Source organism: Myotis daubentonii, chromosome 9 (assembly GCF_963259705.1).
Source record: "Myotis daubentonii chromosome 9, mMyoDau2.1, whole genome shotgun sequence".
Taxonomy (NCBI): domain Eukaryota; kingdom Metazoa; phylum Chordata; class Mammalia; order Chiroptera; family Vespertilionidae; genus Myotis; species Myotis daubentonii.
The window spans coordinates 52355209-52376021 of NC_081848.1; the positions used below are offsets into that span (position 1 = coordinate 52355209).

A 20813-nucleotide genomic window follows, 5' to 3' on the forward strand; every position below is an offset into this window, starting at 1 on the left:
GGAGTCTCAGCAAAAGAACTGACGAGTACGCAGGCAGATGAAGAGCAATGAGGACCTCCAATGCAGATGGCTCATCCGGGCTGTTTGTTAGTGATGTCAAAGAGAGACACCTGACCTGGAAAGCAAAGGTGATTGCTATTTACTTACTTATGTATTTTTAACCCTCACCAGAGGATATTTTTCCATTGATTTTTAGAAAGAATGGAAGAGAGAGGGAAAGACAGAGAGAAACACATTGGTTGGTTGCCTCCTGCATCCACCCAGACCAGGGCCCAAGCCAGGGAGGAGCCTGCAACCGAGTTATGAGTTGTGTGCCCTTGACCAGAATTGAACCCAGAAGTCCAACGCTCTATCCACTGAGCTAAACCAGCTAGGGTGAGATTGCTTTTTAAATGGAGACTCTTGAGGTGTCTTGACTCCCAGGGGAAGTGGGAGCTGGGTAATTGAAGTTTCTGAGAGCACCTAGTTAGGAGTGTGCACACAGAGGGGAGGCAGAGGCCTGAGGCATCTCCAAGGTGGGCTTGGTCTTCATTGCTGTGGTTTCCTGGGTCAGCCCAAACCCAGGGAACCAAAGGACCAGCCCAAGTTTTATATGGCTCAATTCATTTGGTCCTAGCACCCCCTAGAGGAAGAGTGTATTGCCCACAGGCACTCACAAATACCTTCCCCAGAGCATTGAAAAGAAGCTTGGAGAGGTTAAATTATTCTCCCAAGTCTCACAGTAGGGGAGTGGCAGGACTAAGGTTTGATTCAGGCCTGCCCCGAGGCAAACCGGGAGAAATTTCTGCACCTGGGCCTATTGCTGCCTGGCCTTGGGCTTGATGCCCCAGGCTCTGCCCAGTGAGCCCTGGGGCTCAGCTCCTCTCCAAACATCTCACTGGGGTCTGAGAACCTGAACTAAAATCTAAGCCAAGGAAACACAGGCTTTCCTTTGAGCCTTTCAAAACTCCTTTCCAAGGCACTGCGCCTACTGGGCCCAATGGATGAGTTATTTTGTCCATTTCTTATCCTCCAGTCCGACTTGTTCCAACAATAGTCAGGTAGCCATGGCACCTGATCCTGCCTTAACTGTTTGGCGGAGGCATCAGTTTTCTCATCTGTACAATGAGTGAAAGCAATGCCATTATTGTGTGCAGTCAGGGTGGAGAAGGGGAGCAGATAGCATAAGTAAACCTCCCAGCATATAGCTAGGCACAGAGTAGGTGTGCAACAAAAGTTAGCGTCTTTCCCTCCTTCAAATACCCTCCTCCACAAAGTGTAGCGGGGGGTGAGGACAGCAGCCTCCTCGGTGGTGGGACAAAGCCCGCAGCGTCCCAGTATCCTATGATTTCCTCGCCCGACCCTGGGAATCAGCATCTCAAAATAAACACACAAGCGCCGCTAATCGCCAGCTCCGAAACAAAACAGCGCTGCACTCGGGGATCTGGGCAAAATCAGCCCTCCCTCCTCCTTTGCCGCCGCCCTCCTTCCTCGCGCTGCTCCGCTCGCTCAGCTCAGCTCGGCTCAGCTCAGTTCCGCGCAGCGCAGCTGCCAAGCCAAGGCAGGCACGGTCTCCGGGCTCCGAGCTCCCGTTCCCGCCCAGGCTCTGCCAGGTCTCCGCGGGGACCCCTTCGGGCAGGAGTTGCGTGGCGAGGGCCTGCGGCAGTAGCACAAAGTTGGGGGCCCGCGAGGATGAGGCTCTCCCCGGCGCCCCTGAGGCTGAGCCGGAGTCCAGCGCTGCTGGCCCTGGCGCTGCCCCTGGCCGTAGTAGCGCTGGCCTTCTCCGACGAGACCCTGGACAAAGTGCCCAAGTCGGAGGGCTACTGCAGCCGCATCCTGCGCGCTCAAGGCACGCGCCGCGAGGGCTACACCGAGTTCAGCCTCCGAGTGGAGGGCGACCCCGAATTCTATAAGCCGGGAACCAGCTACCGCGGTAAGTGGCCCGGAGTGGCGTTTGGGGGCGCGGGACCCGGGCCCCCGGAGGGCGCCGACCGCGCGGGACCGGAGGAGGGCGCACAGTCCCCGGGCGCACGGTGTCTGCGCAGCCTGGCAAGGACCCTTCTGTCCTGGCTATCCTCAGCCCTTTGGAGCTGTGAGCCAATTCCCAAGCCAGTTCCTGGCCGTCGCGGGGCCCTCTGCCAGGGGAGGCAACCCCCATTTCCGATGCGCGGTTCCCGGGTGTGGGCTATAGCGAAGCCACGGGTCCACACCGGCCTGGCTGGGAGGGAACCGGCTGGGTCCGGGAGAACAGTGGAGACCCGCCTCTCTCCAGATCCGTCTCTGGAGTGGAGGGGACCTGGTTTCTCCCAGTTGGATCCCAAGCAAGGTGGTGAAGTCCGGCTTTGCCCGCTTCCATTCCTGGAGGAGAAGACATCAGCTTCTCTCTGACTGACACCCCAGCGGAACCCTCACTCCAGCTTCCCCCGACAGATCCCTTCAGGAAAAGGGACTTTAAGCTTCCCCTTGAACTGGGCATGGGAAGGAGGGAAGAGCCTGAAGCTTTTCGGAAGGGTCTCTGGACAGAACTCCCAATTATTTTCCAGGCAAGGGAGATGACCCTGGATTTCTAGGACCCCCCAGTGGACCGGGCCTTCAGTGTAGCCTCGAATAGGAAAGGGGAACCCGGTGAAGATGGAAAGGGACGCCCAAATTCCCGAGGTCTGCTCCCTGGAGGGCGGGGGACCGTGGCTCCCGAGGATCCGTGCCCCAGGGCCCGTGCCCAAGCGCCTCAGCTGAAAGCAGGCGTTCGGGAGCGCAGGGAGGGGATGCCCGAGCAGCTGAGCGCCTTCCGGGCATGACGGGCTGCTCCATAGCACAGACCTGACCAGGGGCAGGGAGGGAAGCCTACCTGGTTTCACCTGCCCCGCCCCCACAGGGAGCATGTCTCCCCACTCCCACCCTGTCCTAAGTCAACTCTGGCACCGAGCAGGGGAAAGTGGGTTGTTGGGCGCATCTAGTGGGGCGAATGGGTTCACAGCCACCGCCCGCCCTTCCACACCAGCCTCCCCGGTTCCTAGAGCTTCGAGGGAGGAGGCGGTGGGAGCAACACGGGAGAAAGTTTGGGGCAGTGTCAGCGGGCGCCCGGGCCGCACAGGCGACCCGGAACCAGGGGCCACCCTTTTCCGAACGCTTCTCCGGTTTCTCTGGGGGATCCCCGACTTTCTCCACCGGGAGCTACCCAGAGCCGGCTGCCGTGCGCCCTTGGCAAGTGGGGGCGCTCAGCGCTTGACAAGCAGCCGCCAGGACCCAGGGCGCGCGGGTTGGCGGGATCGTCGGGACTTCACCGAGGGGAGAAGGAGGTTGGGTGGAGGACGTGCGACCCAGCGCCCCAGCGCTGGAGGGACTGGACCGGGCTGGGCTGGCGCGCAGCTGAAGGAGCTAGGCCTACAGCTGGGAAACCGCCAATGCCCTCAGTGGACCAGAGGGGAGCGGGAATTGGTCTCCTTAGCCCTCCCCCAAACGGAGAATCTGCGTTCTCTTGGGAAATGGCCCCAGATCCACGTGGCAGGGAAGGATGTGGCTCTGGAGTCAGAGGGACTTGGATTGAGTAGCTGTAGGACCATGTGCAAGTCCTTAATTTCTCTGGGCCCATTCTCCAGCTGTGAATATAGCTGTTTATCCAACCTCTCTGTGTGCTTGTCTGGAATGAGTTTACAAAGATGAGTGTGCCTGAGGTCTTCAATTCATGTTAGTTTGAGTTAGACAGCCTTTATTAGTTTAATAATTCAGATTGGTTTTGTTGTGTGTGTGTGTGTAAAAGTAGGTTTTTCTCAGTACTCCACCTGTCTAATCTACCGTGAATAGCAGTTTTCTGGTCTTCAAGAATTAATTGAATAAATGAATGATTGATTGCTCCCTGGTAGAAGCCTTGCCTAAAATTGTTCCTAATTTAAGCCCAGGAGGATTTTTTTTTTTTTTTTTTTTTTTTTTGGTGGTTTAGACCAGTATGGGGCCTAGGCCAAGCGCCCTATGTGGCATTTCTTCCCAATCCTCCCAGTTTGGCTGAGCACTGGCCAGGGCCCCAGAACTGGGAAGGAGGTGCCTCAGGTATTCACCTGGGCCAAGGCGTTCCCTGATTGCCTAGGTGTCCTTGGCCGGGAGGTGGGAACTGGGGCTGGGAGCGAGGGGAGCGCTAGACTTTCACCCTACAGTTATTCCAGCCTCAAATGTAAGTTAGCCTTTTGGACTGTGAGGCCCCCACTCAGGCTATGAGACGGGCAATCATCCTTCTCCTTGCTGGTGGCTAAGAAATCTTGAAAGAAAGACCTTGCAGAAACCACACTGAGGCCTTCTGTGATTAGCAAACCCGATTCCGCCACTCAACGTTAGGAAGAAAGGGGTGCTGACCTACTTTGACATTTTAATGTTGGCTTTTACTTTCTTAGAATAATTGTGCGAAAAGTAAGTCTAATGCATTCTTTCTGGAGTATTGACTTAGGGCTGTGGAAATGAACATTCCCCTGGTGTTCTATTTGCTTTTTTTTTTTTTTTTTAAAGTTTTTCCTGAATTAGGGCTCCTCACAATCCTTGGAATCAATCCTTGGCTTGTTTTCCTGCTGCAAATCTTTGTCCCCAGTATTTCAGTCCACCCCCAAATAGCTTCTGCTCTCCATGCTCCCCACCCCAGCATAGCCTTCAGGCTTTCTGGACTGGAATGAAACGGCCCTGTTTATTGCAAGTGTATTGAAACATAGGGTTTCTTCTCAATTGTCAGGATCCAATTGAGATTATTATTCAGCTTTTCCGAGTTGTTAGTACTATACTGACTTCCCTCTCTCTCCCACCACTTCTCTCCCTCCCTCCTCCCCATCTGGGTCCCTCTGCAATAATTGTGCTTTAGAAAGCCCTGAAAGGCCTGCTCTGTTTCTGACCAGGGCCCCCTTTGAAAAGGAGATTACAGTGATTAAAAATAACAAGTGGAGGATCCTCAAGGGGGCATTGCTTCTGGGAGGACAATTTTCAGGACCAGCCATTCCCAGATCACAATTTCAAGCCGAGGAGAGGAAAATCAGCTGCAATGTTCAAGAATTGATTGAAAATAAAAGAGCCTCCATTGTCTGATTTATTAGGTCTGTTTATTAGGAAAACAAAGCCAGACCCTGGCTAATGAGAGTGGCTTTTCCTCGATGCTCTTTAAAGGGAAATTTCAAGGAACTTGATGGGAAAAGAACGTCTAGTTGAAATTTGAAAAGCTTCTCCAACTTCAAACATAATTGGGGGATTTATTCTAAACTGGGAGGTTTGGAGACCTCCAGAGCTGTTTTGCCTTGTCTTTCTCTGTCCTCCTCTGGGGCACACACCACCTCAGCCTGGGAGAAAGAGCACAGGCTTTGATATTGGCTGAATCTGTTTCAACTCCTGCTCAGTCACATAAGTACTTGGTGACCTCAGGCAGGCCGCTCCACCTCTCTGACCCACAATTTCTCCAACTGTAAAATGAAAGTGAGCTCCCACACCCCAGCCCCAGTGTTGCTGTGAGAATTAGAAATCATCCTTGTCAAAAGAAAATGGTCACACAGTAGGTGCTAAAATAAATATATGTTATGAGATGATTATTTTAGAAATAGGAAAATACTTGGCAGTGAATATCGCATCAGGCATTGTGTTAAGTGCTTCCTACTCATCTTACATCTTAGTTCTTGGAGTACTTTGAGGTGGCTTATTTTTCTTATTTTTGCATATGAGAACACTAAGTCTTAAAGAGTTTAGTAAGTTGCCATAGTCACACAGCTAATAATCAGCAGAGTCAAGGTAAAAATTCAAGGATGACTGCCCTGGCTCGTGTGGCTCAGTCGGTTGGGCATTGTCGGGTACACCAGGAGGTTGCTGGTGGATTCCCCATCAAGGGCACATGTCCAGGTTGCAGCTCAGTCCCTGCTAGATGGAGTACAGGAGGCAGCTGATCTCTCTCTCTCTCTCTCTCTCTCTCTCTCTCTCTCTCTCTCTCTCCCTCCTTCTCCTCCCCACCCCCTCTCCCCCTCTCCCTTCCTCTCGCTCTAAAAATCAATAAACTATTCTTTAAAAAATATTCAGGGATGTCTGGCTCCTAAATCTGTGCTCTGAACCAGTCTTCTATACAGATTCAATGAAATGAATTGAGAGTAGAATGAATTCTCTCGGCTACCCTCAGCCTTCTGGATCTGTCTTCATTGAAGGAAAACAGCAGCAGCAAACCAAGATAATAACTGGCATATCTTGGGACACAAAGTGTGAAGTAATAGGTCCTTATTTACATTTGCTTTTTTTCTTGTTATAGATTTCAGTTTTGCATTTTCCCATAAACCAGAGGATTAATTTAGAAACATGAAGAACCTTGTCAATCTTTAGCCAATTCCTTTTGTTTGTGGGGAAACAGAAACAAATTGGATAGGAAAAAAGAAACTAATTTGACTATTGTTTTATTTTCACATGAAGATGCTATATAATCATGCCTGTAAAATTATATGTTTGAAAAGTATGTAGGTATAATACGAGAAATTTAAGGAGGATGGGGTCTTTTAAATGAACTCTTATCTAGTTTTACTTTATTTTTATTTTATTTTTTTGGATTCTTTATTCTTTTTTTAAATTTTATTTTATTGTTTAAAGTATTACAAATAGTAGTACATATGTCTCCTTTTTTTCCCCATTGACCTTCCCCCGGCCTCCCCTACCCACCCCCCTTGCACATGCCCTCACCTCACACCCCCCAGTGTCTTGCGTCCATTGGTTATGCTTATGTGCATGCATACAAGTCCTTCGGTTGATCTCTTACCCCCCACCCCAGCACTTCCCAGCCTTCCCCCTGTAATTTGACAGTCTGTTTGATGCATCTCTGCCTTTGTATCTATCTTTTTGTTCATCAGGTTATAATGTTCTTTATTATCCATAAATGAGTGAGATCATGTGGTATTTTTCTTTCACTGCCTGGCTTATTTCACTTAGCATAATGCTCTCCAGTTCCATCCATGCTGCTGCAAATGGTAAGAATTCCTTCTTTTTTTACCGCAGTGTAGTATTCCATTGTGTAGATATACCACAGTTTTTTAATCCACTCATCTGCTGATGGGCACTTAGGCTGTTTCCAAATCTTAGCTATGGTGAATTGTGCTGCTATGAACATAGGGGTGCATATATCCTTTCTGATTGGTGTTTCTAGTTAGGTACTGCTGATGATATTGTAATTAATTGTAAGTCACTCCTCCCACCTCTCCTCTTTTCTTGTACATTACCCTCTTTCTTTTTAAAGAAAAATTTTGAGGTATAAATGATTTAATATTTGTATACACTACAAAATGATTACCCCAATATGTCAATAGTTACCATTTGTTACCATACATAATTACAAATTATTTTCTCTCGATGAGATCTTTTAAGAGTTATTTTTACCCTAGCTGGTTTGGCTCAGTGGATAGAGCATCAGCCTGTGGACCAAAGGGTCTCAGGTTTGATTCTGGTCAAGGGCACATGCCCAGGTTGCGGGCTTGAGCCCCAGTAGGGGGGGTGTGGGAGGCAGCAGATCATTGATTCTCATCATTGATGTTTCTATCTCTCTCCCTCTCCCTTCCTCTCTGACATCAATAAAAAAATATATATTTTTAAAAAAGAGTTACTCTCTTTGCAACTTTTAAATATACAATACAATATGATTAACTATAGTTGCCATTATAACCTCAGGATTTATTTATTTTATAACCAGAAGTTTGTACCTTTTGACCACTTTTCCCATTTCATCAATGCCCTCTTCCACCCTCCTACCCACTCTGGTATCCACCAATTTGTTGTCTGTATCTATGAGCATGGTTTTGTTGTTGTTGCTTTTTTTTTAAGAGTCTACATATATGAGATCATACAGTATTTTTCTTTCTCTGACTTATTTCACTTAGCATAATGTGCTCAAAGTCTATTCATGTTGTCATAAATAGCAAGATTCCATTCTTTTTTATGGCTGAGTAGTATTCCATTATACATACAGGGGTTAGCAAATGTAGGTTAGCAAAAGTTTGTTTGTATGGAAAAAATATAATACTTATCCTATCTAATAAAAGAGAAACATGGTAATTAGCATACGTCCGCTACCCTTCCCATTGGCTAATCAGCAAGATATGCAAATTAACTGCCAGCCAAGATGGCGGCCGGCAGCCCGGCAGCTTGAAGCTAACATGAGACTTGCTTGCTTCAGTGACGGTGGAAACCAATGTTCCCTGCCTGCCTTGCCGGCCTCTGAGCTTGCAGTTTGAAACATAGTTACAAATATAGAAGCTAAACAAAACCCCAGAAACCTGCTTTCAGCCCGCCCGGATCTCAGAGCTGGAGTTGATACAGTGTTTCGACTATAGAACCCAAACAAAACAGATACCTGCTTTCAGCAGCAGAGGCCTCAGAGCTGGAGCCAGAGCTAAAGCTGGCCCAGAATAAAGAAAAAAAGAAAAAAAGGAGCAGTTGGGAGCTTCAGTCACCTGCCAGCCTAAAAACAGCCCTCAGCCCCTCACTCAGACTGGCCAGGCACCCCAGTGGGGACCCCCACCCTGAAGGGTGTGTGACCAGCTGCAAACAGCCATCATCCCCTCACCCAGGCTGGCCAGGCACCCCAGTGGGGACCCCCACCCTGATCCAGGACACCCTTCAGGGCAAACCAGCCGGCCCCCACCCGTGCACCAGGCCTCTATCCTATATAGTAAAAGGGTAATATGCCTTCCAGCACCGGGATCAGCGGAGCCGCGAGGCCTCCCAGCACCGGGATCAGTGTGACAGGGGGCAGCGCCCAAACCCCCTGATCGCCCTGCGGCTCTGTGTGTGACAGGCTGCGGCGCCCCAACACCCTGATCGGCCCTACTCTGTGTGTGACAGGGTGCGGCGCCCCAACCCACTGATCGGCCCTGCTCTGTGGGTGATAGAGGGCAGCGCCCCAACCCCCCCCCTCCATGGGCCCTGCTCTGTGTGTGATGGGGTAGAGCCATAACCTCCCCATCGGCCCTGCCCTGAGTGTGACAGTGGCGGCGCCCCAACCCCCTGATCGGCCCTGCTCTGTGGGTGATAGAGGGTAGTGCCCCAACCCCCTGATCCGCCCTGCTCTGTGCGTGACAGGGGGAGCTCCCCAACCCCCTGATGGGCCCTGCTCTGTGCATGACAGGGGGTGGCGCCACAACCTCCCCATCGACCCTGCCTTGAGTGTGATGGGGGTGGTGCCCCAACCCCCCAATCGGCCCTACCCTGAGTGTGACTGAGGGTGGCATCGCAACCTCCTGATCTGCCCTGCTCTGTGCATGACAGGGGGTGGCGCCTCACTCCCCAATTGGCCCTGCTCTGAGCCCGACTAGGGGCTGCACCTAGGGATTGGGCCTGCCCTCTGCCAGCAGGTCGTTATCTCCCGAGGGGTCCCAGACTGCAAGAGGGCACAGGCTGGGCTGAGGGACCTCCCCCCCACCCCCCAGTGCACAAATTTTTGTGCACCGGGCCTCTAGTTAAATAATAATACAAGAACAAACTCTGTGTTTTGCATACTCACAACTGTAAACCTACTTTTGTCCCAGTCTGTATGTACCGCATTTTCTTTATCCATTATCCATCAGTTGATACTTCCTTAATTTTTTTTTATTAATCCTTATCCCAAGGATATTTTTCCATTGATTTTTAGGGAGAGTGGAAGAGAGAGGGGAAGACAGAGAGAAACATTGATGTGAGAGAAACACATTGACTGGTTACTTCCCACACAAGCTCTGACTAGGGCCCGGGCCAGAGAGGAGCCTGCAACTGAGGTATGTGCCCTTGACTAGAATTGAACCCAGGATCCTTTGGTGATACAGGCTGATGCTCTATCCACAGAGCCAAACCAGCTAGGGCCATCAATGGACACTTAAATGAGGTTGTTTCCATGGCTTGGCTGTTGTAAATAATGTTGCAATGAACATGAATGTTCAAATATCTTTTCAAATTAGTGTTTTCATTTTCCATTTTCCTCTTTTTATTATTCAAATTTATTTGTAACCTTTGTCCCCCTTTAATAAGTATTTAATTCAAATTGATAATAAAAATTAAAAAATGCATAGTACATATTTAAGTGCTTAATGGTTGTGGAGACTGTTTATTACTTTTAGTTTCATGAAATGCAAAAAAAGAAAAACATGCAAAAAATGAAAGTATATCAAATTGTAATTTTTCAAAGTTTACAACTTGAGTACTTCTGTATACATAGTTATATTGTTATTCCTTCTGTCTTGTTGCTTCACCATCATCTAGCACTCTTTGTCCAATATGTAGCCATGAGTCACAGCACTGAAATGTGGCTAATCCTAATTGAGATATGCTGTAAGTGTAAAATGCACATTTGTTGAATAATTAGTATGAATAAAGAATAAGCTTTTTATTAATAATTTTATATTGATTACATATTGAAGTGAAAATTAGATGTATTAGGTTAAATAAAATATGTTGTTTAAATTAAAGTTATTTGTTTTACATTTATTCCTACTGGATATCTGTTAACAAAGAAAATTAATTTCACCTGGCTTAGGCTTATTTCTATTGGACAGTACTGTTTTCAGATGTTCCTATCAGCATAGATATAGCCAGCTCATTTACCACCCTTCTGAGCTCCACTCAGCATATAGGCAGGGAAAGAAAGTAGAGCTTTCTTTTAATGATGTGACCAAGAAATTGCACCCAGAACTTTGAAATACACTCCATTGGTAAAAATTTAGTCATGTGGTCACATCTAGCTGCAAGGAAGCCTGGAAAATCTAGCATTTAGCTGGACAGACACATGCCCAGCTAAAACTTGGAGGAGGAATTTATTTTTTTGTAAGGATGAAGATGAAAATAGAATTAGGGAGACAACTGGAGGTCTCTGCCACATGTTTTAATGCACAGTCAAGTAGAAACACAATATTTCATGTTCTTGCACCGACAAATCATCTAGATGGATCTCCTCAACAGCATGTGAAGTTGATATAACTGCTGACTAAACCAGTAGGTGAAGAAGTGTGTGTGTGTGTGTGTGTGTGTGTGTGTGTGTGTGTGTTGATAAGTTTCATACTGAAAAGACAGAAAGGGGCCAGTATGTTGGAGCTGCCTGTTCTGTCCCACCCTCTCCCTCAATAAAGGGGGAAGCTGCAACGAAAGAAAGAAGTGAAGATACAATTGGATAAAACAAGAAAATGGCCCAACTGGGTGTGGCTTAGCGGTTGAGCACTGACCCAGGAACCAAGAGGTTACAGGTTTGATTCCCGGTCAGAGCATGTGCCCGGGTTGCAGGATCAGTCCCCAGTACGGGCCATGCAGGAGTCAGCTGATTGATGATTCTCTGTCATCATTGATGTTTCTCTCTCCCTCTCCCCTCCTCTCTGAAATCAATAAAAATATATTTTTAAAAATGCACATGTGTTGAGAGAGAGAGAGAGAGAGAGAGAGAGAGAAAAGAAGAAGAAGAAGAAGAAGGAGAAGAAGAAGAAGAAGAAGAAGAAGAAGAAGAAGAAGAAGAAGAAGAAGAAGAAGAAGAAGAAGAAACAACACTGGGATATACATTCAGAATGAAGACAAAATAAATAATTTGAGTACAGTGGAATTGAATCTTAGATTCAAGAGGCACTATAGAAAGCCAAAATCTCATAAATCAAAATTATTCCTTAAAAATCCTTTGAATTTGTACATTAAATATAGCATGGATACTAGATTCAGTCTAGCCTTATTTATGTTCCCCTCCAGATGATTTGTCAGTGGGGATTTCTCAGTAAGGCCAGCACTCCTGGTTCCCTCAGCACTGGAAGAGATCAATGTTTCTTAAGTTGAGTACTGGAGTGTGTGTGTGTGTGTGTGTGCGTGTGTGTGTGTGTGTTTCATTTGTCTTTAAACACTGACATGACAAATCTGAAATCCTCACTATATGTAGGAGTGAGGGAACCATGCTCATTCAAGCACATAATGGAGTAGCAAGTGGCCCAAATTATCTAAGGTGTTATTTCCTCTGTCTTTTTCCCCCCAATAGTGTGTATTGTGTTTGAATATATATCAGGGAAACCACTACATCACATATAGCTTTCTATGTGGCTGGCCAGCTCTTGCTAGTATGACATTTTTACTAGGTGTCTTGGCTAGGCTGGAATTGAGGCTAAGATAGGAAGGGTCTGGGGTTAGAATATCACCAGAAGTCCTTTGCAAGCTCTGCATAGACAAAGCTTCTAACTTTCACAGAATAATAATAACTGCCATGACAAGTTCAGGGAAACTTAAACAGGGGCTTACTCACTTCTGCTGATTTGCAGAGGCACTGGAGATCCGAGGAAAATGACTTGAATCCAGTTTGCAGTTGTGGTTCAGAGATTTGCAAATATGTCTCCAATATGAGAGAGAGGAAGGGTTCCAAGCATAAACCGCTGTGTGTGGAAGATAGGGGTAAAGGCAGGTGGGCAGACTCCGAAGCAGACCATAAACACTAAATGTTGATTCTAAGTGCTACAGGAAGCTATTCTGATGCTCTGCCTCTTTCTTCCCCCTTCCTTTTCTCCTCATCTTTCTTCATTTTTTTAACTTCTTTCTTCTCCTTCTCCTCAAAACAGCAATACTGCCCTTCGAATTTTCTAAACACAACAGGTTCACTCCCACCCCAGGGCCTTTGTACGTGCTCTCTTCCGTGTCTGGATTGCTGTTTGTATGACTCACTCCTTGTTGTTTAAGTTTTGGCTCAGATATTATCTCTTTAAAGAGGCCCCTCTGACCATCAATTTCTGTTTCCCATTACTTTTGCCTGATTTTATTTCTTCATATACCTTAACAACTCTCTGAAATGATCTTATCATCTGCTTCCTCGAGCTAGCATACAAGCTTTATGAGATTCAAGGACTGTGTCTTATTGCCATTCTATTTCTAGCACTCCGAACAGCGTGTGGCTATACCAGGCACTAGATCCTTATTTGTTGAAAAAAAAATAATGTATCATTTAAACCCTAAGAACCCAGGTGTGAGATCTCCCTCTAAGAGAGCTGGATGGAAGGAAAGAAAAATGTTTTTCTCTCTGCCAGAAAGAGAGAGGTGAGTCCAAGGAATGGGGACAAATGGCAAGGAGCTCCAGGAGGTTGAGGGCAGGCAGAGGGCCTGGGTCCAGGGAGGGAAGAGGTCAGCAGTCACATGCATGGTGAAAGCTGGATCATTGATGGTTCAGAGGTGCAAAGCAGAGGATAGAAGGCAAAAGAGCAAAGGAAAGGGGCTGCCAGCTTCAGACACTGACTCTGATTATATGAAGAATAAAGCAGAGGGGACTGCTGATCCATCAAATCTAGAAACCAGCTATTAAAGTGACCTTCCCTGGAATCAGCACTTTGTAGGGTCATTTGTGCTGTTCCCAAACCTAGCTATGCATCTGAATCCCGTGGAAAAATTAAAAAAATATATAGTTTTACTGGCCCCACCCCAACAAAGGGCTGGATTCCAGGACTATATTCTAGGTAGTTTATTTCTTTTTCTTTTGAAATGAGATGGTGAGGCACAAAGAGAAGATGGCCAAAAGGTGGTCACTTTTCTATGAGCATTTTCCCCCATTACCTTCTCTCCCAGCCTCCCCCTTGGACTCCCAGTCGCAATGGGACACAGTACAGTGGCCAGTGGAATGTCCTCAAAGCAGCACAATAGCAGCGCCCCCTGCTTGGCAGTGGAGTGGCGAGGAGAGAAGAACCTGAGCTTCCTTTAGGTGACCACGCTCACGGACTGGTGGAGTCTGAGCTAGGGCTGACTTGGTTTTACTTCTTAGCTGCCAATATCTGCCTTCCATGTAACTTTCCTTCATCGTCAGGTTCTGTCCTTGGGAGTCAAGCATATAAGGTCTCCCCTTGGCCATATATCAGCCTTTGAGGTGTTTGTGGAGAAATAGCTACCATGACTTCTGACCCTTTCTTGAAGCCATTCTTTACAGGATGCTGCTTCTTGTTTCCTTGCACCTTGTACTCCAGATGTGGTCTGATCAGGAGGGAGCAAGGCCAAATGATTATCTCCCTTGTCCTGGACACTGAGTTTGTGTGAAGCTTGCCAGGTCTTGTGTTTGCAGTTTTGGCAGCTGTACTCTGGGATCACACCAAGCTTATAGCCAGCCAAAATTCCTGTGATTTTCTGGGAGGCCTGCTGCCCTCCTCACACTACACTGGCGTAACTGGTCCTTGAACGTCACATTTGGCATGATTCCCCATTCCTCCAATCCAGCATGTTTGGGTCCACCCCTGTAGCTGTCAACCATTCATGAATCTGGATTCTGTCATTGAGTCACTAATCCACACGATCTAATTTTGGATTATCCACAATTTTAATGAGCCTACCTTAGAAGCCGTTATCAAAGAAGTGGATAAGAATGTGGAGCAGATCGGGTCTCTGGACAGAGTCTTCTGACATCGCTTAGAATCCTTTCCTAAAGATGATATCTAGTTAAATAGTTTTGAAGCCAACTGATCTGCTATCATCTCAATGATATTTAAATACCAACTGCCACCCTCCTGGTCAGCCACCCCAGTTTAGTCATGAATACTGTTTCTATAATCTAAGCAGAGTTATTTTCTTTCTTTGCTTCAAGATTAGTCAGAACTCTTTCCACCGCAAGTGACAGGAATAAAGTTAAACTAAAGCAAAAAAGAGAATTTATTGAGTCCCATATTTAGACAGTCCAGGGGTGGTTCTGGCTTCACGTATAAGTGGATCTAGGGCCTCAAGTGAGTTCTTTCTCTCTCTCTCTCTCTCTCTCTCTCTCTCTCTCTCTCTCTCTCCATTTCTACCTTCCCTTCCACCTACTCTGTCTTGCTCCTTCCATCCTTTATCTCTGTCTGGATTTCTGTGTGTTACCCTCATTTTACTTACTAGAGATAAACTTTCTCCAAATGACAGGAAAGATAGCTGCCAATGACCTTCAGTGAAAAACCTTTCAGTTAGTTCGGTAACTAAAAGAAAATCCCTTTCGCTTTAACTCCAAAATGAAAAATCCCAGGGAAGGATTCTGATTGGTCCAGTTTGGGTCACATACTCAGGGGAATGGAGTATAGACATAAGCTGACTCTGGATCACAGTCATTTTTGTGACTTTATATCTTAAGAAGGAAAGAGGGACTGTGATTAGTATCCCTGAAGGTCACATGGTCACAGTAGAGGAAGAAGTATGGCTCTAAATAGCATATATCCTGTAGAGCTTCCTGCCCTCAGCTACATTCTCTTTGCTGACCTATCCCCAGTTCTCCAGGAGCACCCTTCCCTTTCCTTCCTCTTCCGATCCACATATTGTTCAGTTTAGGACCCATTCATCTGGCTCCCATGATGAGGTAGCACATGGGAGAAAGAATGAACTTCTATTGCGCTGTTGTAATGTATTTCATATTCATTATCTTCTTTAATCCTTATGACATAAGATGATAATGATGATCCCTATTTTATACAGGAGATTGACTTGTTTTATATATTTATTTATTTTTAATCCTCACCTGGGATATATTTTCACTGACCTTAGAGATAAAGACAGAGAGAGAGAGAGAGAGAGAGAGAGAGAGAGGCATTAGTGTGAGAGAGAAACATCGATTGGTTGCCTCCAGTGTATGCTCCAACCAGGCATCAAACCTGCAACCTAGGTATGTGCCCTGACTGGGAATCGAACCCACAACATTTTGGTATATGGGACTATACTCCAACCAACTGAGCTTAATATTAAGCTAGGGCTTAATATATTTTATTAATTTAGCAAACATTTATATACACTAACTATTAAAAATATTAATTTACTAGAGGCCCACTCCACAAATTTCATGCAAGAGTAGGCCTTCCTTCCCCTGGCTGCCAGCACCAGCTTCCCTCCGGCACCCGAGACTCAGCTTCCCTCTGTCCCTGGCTTTGATAGCAGTTCTCAACCTGTGGGTCACAAACAATGAAAATACATCCTGCATATCAGATATTTACATTACAATTCATAACAGGAGCAAAATTACAGTTATGAAGCAGCAACGAAAATAATTTTATGGTTGGGGGTCACCACAACATGAGGAACTGTATTAAAAGGTCGCGGCATTAGGAAGGTTGAGAACCACTGGTCCAGATGGACCTCTGGAATGATGCCCAGAAGGATGTTCGGTCTAATTGTCATATTGCCCTTTTATTATTATAGATTAATGATCATAATAACAACATGACATAAGTCTATTACTGCCATTTTATAGGTAATTGGAAGCTGAGACATTGAGAGGTCACATAACTTGCCTAAGGTTACACAAAGTGAACAGAGGGGAGTTTGAAGGCAGGTCTGATGGCTACATCCATTATAAAAAGATAGCCCTTGCAATTTTAAATATGCATGCTCTTTAATTGGGAATGTGAGATGTTTCATCTCTGTCAGGGAATTCTGGGAGCATCCACTGTCGAAGATTATTCAGGGGAACAGTATAATCCAACCCCACTATACACACTTGCTCACCCTTGGACTTTTAGCTCTGTCTTCCTATCTGCCAGTGCATCACCAGCATCTTTTTCTGCCCAATTCTGGAGGAGTGGGCTAAATTGTTGTGCCAATTTCTGAGTGAAGCACGTGAGTTGCCGCTCCCCAGAGCCTTGGAAGTTGTGCGGAATAGACAGTGGACCACAGCATTATGTTACAATTTAAGGCAGTAGCTGCGTTCCTTGTAGTTGATGTGTGGGCATAACGGCTGGTGCATCTCAGTCACACATCGAGGGTGGATGGCAGGGACTGGCTGCGTGATGGAGTGGGATCTGCTTCAGGACCTCCTGGTTGACACTGGGGCTGGGGGTCTGAAACCCAGAGGCAGAGTGGTAAAGGTGATGACACTGGACAAGGTCCAATAAGGGCAATGGGCACAGACAATGAATTGGGTAACAGTCCGTCAGAGTTTATATTAGATGGTTGACACAGCTACATTTGAAGGACCCGGAAAGCTATCTGGGACTTAGGTGGAACTGAAGTATTCACATGGCAAGTGTACCCAAAGGTGGGGAAAACTCAACCTTGGTTGGAGATTTGAGGCTAGCTAGCCTCTAGTGTAAATTATCAGTTCTCATATAAACAAGCCAGAAAGGCCCTTGGCACTGAGCTGGTTTTAAGCGTAGGGCTGTAATCCAATAATCATATAACTTTCAGTCTGATATTCCTAAAACATAAATCTGAATATGACATTCCCCAAACTCAAACCCATCAGTGCCTCCTCATTGCCTCCAGGGTGGTATCCACACTTCTTAGCAAGGCTCTGAAGGCTTTAACTATCTACCCCCTGGGTTCCTTCCTCCCCTAGCCTCATAGCACACCCTCCATCCCAGCTGGCAACTTATGAAATACAGAATTAGTTGTCATTTCCAAGGCCAAGACTGGCCTACCATGCCTTTCCCTCTACCTGTGATGCTGTTGCTCATCTTGTCCACTGGACAGACTCTTCTTTCTCCCTCACCTTGTAGCTCAAATGCCATCTCTTCCTGGAAGCCTCCTCTAACTCCCCCAGTAGACTCACATGTTCTCTCCTCTAGGATCCCAGACCACTTTGTTCATACCTCCATAGTACCTATCATATGTTATTAAAAACATCTGCTGATCTGTCTTTTCCTGCCATCTATTAGACTGTGTGCTTCTAGAGGGCAGAGGCAATGCCTTTTCTCTCTGTGCCTCTAGGGACACAGCATTGGGCTGGCACAGACAAATGTTCAGTACACAAAAAGATAAAGGCAGATAACATATTACATATGGTAACCCATAAAATCCATGAGAACTTTGGAGGAGGAACCAGATAGGAGTAGCAAATTATGCACTAAAGACAAATGAACTCTTTGTCATTCATTCATTCAACAGGTATTATTGAGGATTTTCTTTATGTTAAGAGGTGTGCAAAATGCTAAAGATAGAGTGCAGTTCAAGACAGGCTTGGTTTCTGTTCTCGTGGGGTTTACAAATTATTAAGGGAGGCTATCATTTAACAATTCACAAATAATTAAAATTGGGTGAGAGGTATTCAAGAAAAGGGAAGGGGTATTGACTGGGTATATTTTTTGGATCTGAAAGGCTAGAGGATCTCACATAGCGCCCTGTCTTGGGTATGGTGAGCTGCAAGAAGACTCAGTTTATTATGACTTACTCAAATTCCCCCATAACCTGGCCCTGCAAAAGTCATCCCCAACACAGTCATCTCCATTGCAATCCTCTCAGTAGTCCTTCATTAGCACCCACTAGAATTTTTCTTTAAAGATTCAATCATTGTCCCTGAGAAACAACTATTTGAAAATTATTGTTAGTTAATCAGCCTACTGGGCACCATGATCTTCGTCATCATAATCATCACGTTCATCATCTTCTTCATCCCCAACATCATCATCACTACTGCCTCCACCATCATCATCCTTTACAATTCTTGAATGCTTTATATGTTCCAGGTACTGTGATAAATGCTTATTTAATCCTTTCCACATTCCTATGAGAAAGGCAATATCATTAACTCTTTTTTAAAAATGAGGAAATGTGGAGGTTAAGTAACTTGCCAGGGGTCACATAATTAATAAGTGGTAACTCTAAGATTTTAATCCAAAATCTTTGTTCTTAACCAGTTTCCTGTATGTGATCACAGGATGGCTCTTTTTTTTTTTTTTTAATGGACTTTTTTCTTTCTTTTCTTTTTTAAATCCTTTGTAAGCATTTTTCTTGAATTTCTTGGGTCTCTTAATGGCCTCTCTTGGGAGGCACTTGGAAGAAGTCATTAGAGAGAAAATTCTATTATTTATTGCCATATTTAATAATTACTGGAACTCAGAATACACTGCATATTTGTTCCTTTCAGGAGAGTCATATAATGGGGTCCTCTGAGAGATAGGGGTCTCCTGTTTTCCTTCAAATTATATACTGTGTAATACCATCATCACCTGTGATAATTATGGATTGAAACACCACACTGAGCTCAGCCTCTTGTGGGTTGTATTCTATAAGGTAGAGTCAAACCTTAGTTTTCTAGCACCTACAGGAATGCAGGATTCTGGGAAGCTGAGTTTATGATTAGCCATTTAAGGGTGCTGTACAGATATACAGTAAGATGAACATTTATCATTCAGAAACATTTAATAAAAATGTAATTTACATACAGAAAAGTTCACTAATCATGCCGCTTAATGAATTATGACATTGAATACACCCAGATCAAGAAAATAGAACAAGCCTAGCACTCCAGAAGCATCCCTGTTCCCCCCTTCAGATCAGTACTCACTCTCCTTTCCCACATGTGTAACTGCTGTCCAGACCTCTACATCATAGATTACTTTGCCTGTTTTTGAACTGTATATAAATACTAGAGGCCTTGTGCACGAATTCATGCACCAGTGGGGTCCCTCAGCCTGGCCTATCGGATTGGGCCAAAACCGGCTCTCCGACATCCCCTAAGGGGTCCCAAATTGCAAGATGATGCAGGTCAGGCTGAGGGACCCCACTGGTGCACAATCGGGGCCAGAGAGGGATGTGGGAGGTTTACCAGCCAGGGAGAAACTGCGCGTGTCCAGGATGTGTCCGGCCCATCTCGCTCAGTCCCGAATGGCCAGACCCCAGCAGCAAGCTAACCTATGGGTCAGAGCGTCTGCCCCCTGGTGATCAGTGCACATCATAGCGAGTGGTTGAGTGGCCTTAGCATATCATTAGCATATTATGCTTTGATTGGTTAAATGGATGACCAGACGACCAGACACTTAGCATATTAGGCTTTTCTTATATAGGATATGTAAGCGTAATCATATTATTTATATTCTTTTGTGTTTATCTTCTTTCACTCAAGATTATGTTTGTGAGATTTATCCATACTGTATGTACAACAATTTGTTCATTTTCATTACTATAAGGCATTCAGTAATGGTTATTCAGTTGTCCTATACCATGTATTGAACATATTTTCTTTCTCCCACTGCTCTGAGGTACATCCTTTATCATAAATCAAGTTTATTTGTGAAACCTTTTCTGGACTCCAAACTATTTATCCGGCCTATTGTTTCCCTTGCTTTAGTACACTGGCTTAATCTCTATAAATGTATATTGATATCTGGCAGTATAAACCCTCCAACTTTTTAGTTCTTTCTCAATCTCCTTAGATATTCTTGGATCTTTGCACTTGCATATAAGTTTTAGAATTGGCTTCTCAATATCATAAAAACATGCTGGGATTTTAATTAGATTGTACTAAATCTATAAATCAATTTGAGGAGATCTGACATCTTCATAACACTGAGTCTACCAATCCATGAATGCAATTCAGTAGGTTTAATTACACATCAGCTCTGTGTCAATTACGGTGCTGAGTTCAGATGTGGTTCTCATCTTTGAAGGATTTAGAAAATAGGTTAAAGAAAAACACACACAAAATATAATTAATGGGATAATCTCACCACTGATGATAATAATAAGAGCTAATATTTATTAAGTGCCTATTTTTTGCCAAACATGATTTTAAGGAATTTTAGGAATCATGCCAAACATGATATTAATTCATTTATGCTTCACACTGATACTTTGAAGTAAGTTCCGTTATTATGCCCATTGTATAGGTATTTTTAATCTTAACAGGGTCCAGGAAAAAAGAGCACCCAGGTTGTGATGAGGAAATCAGAGGACACATCACACAAAAGGTGAAAATTTAGCTGATTTTTGAAGAAGTTTATTAGGAATGGAGGAAGTGGAACATTCCAGGCATATGAGGAGCTTGTGGAGAAAAAATACTGCAGGGTGAAGTGATAAGACTTTCCAGGAACCTGCCAGTGAGTGAGTCCCAGGACTGGAATGCAATGTTGGGAGGAGGAGGGATGGGAATGTGGTTGGTGAAGCTGGAGTGATAGAGGCCAAAGGCCTGCTAATCTATGGAGTGTGAACTTCATGCAGAA

The 20813-nt window shown here is 45.4% G+C and overlaps 1 protein-coding gene across 3 annotated transcripts in view; it reads left to right on the forward strand.

Moving 5' to 3' along the window:
• The first annotated feature begins 1462 nt into the window (after positions 1–1462).
• SPON1 (spondin 1) overlaps positions 1463–20813 on the forward strand; it is a 258257-nt gene continuing 238906 nt past the window's right edge. The window contains exon 1 of one of the 3 annotated variants that reach the window (XM_059708972.1): positions 1463–1912. In XM_059708972.1, the coding sequence (XP_059564955.1) occupies positions 1672–1912 (241 nt within the window). In that variant the 5' untranslated portion in view covers positions 1463–1671. The remainder of the gene's footprint in view (positions 1913–20813) is intronic. The other 2 variants (XM_059708971.1, XM_059708973.1) reach the window with 2 other exon arrangements.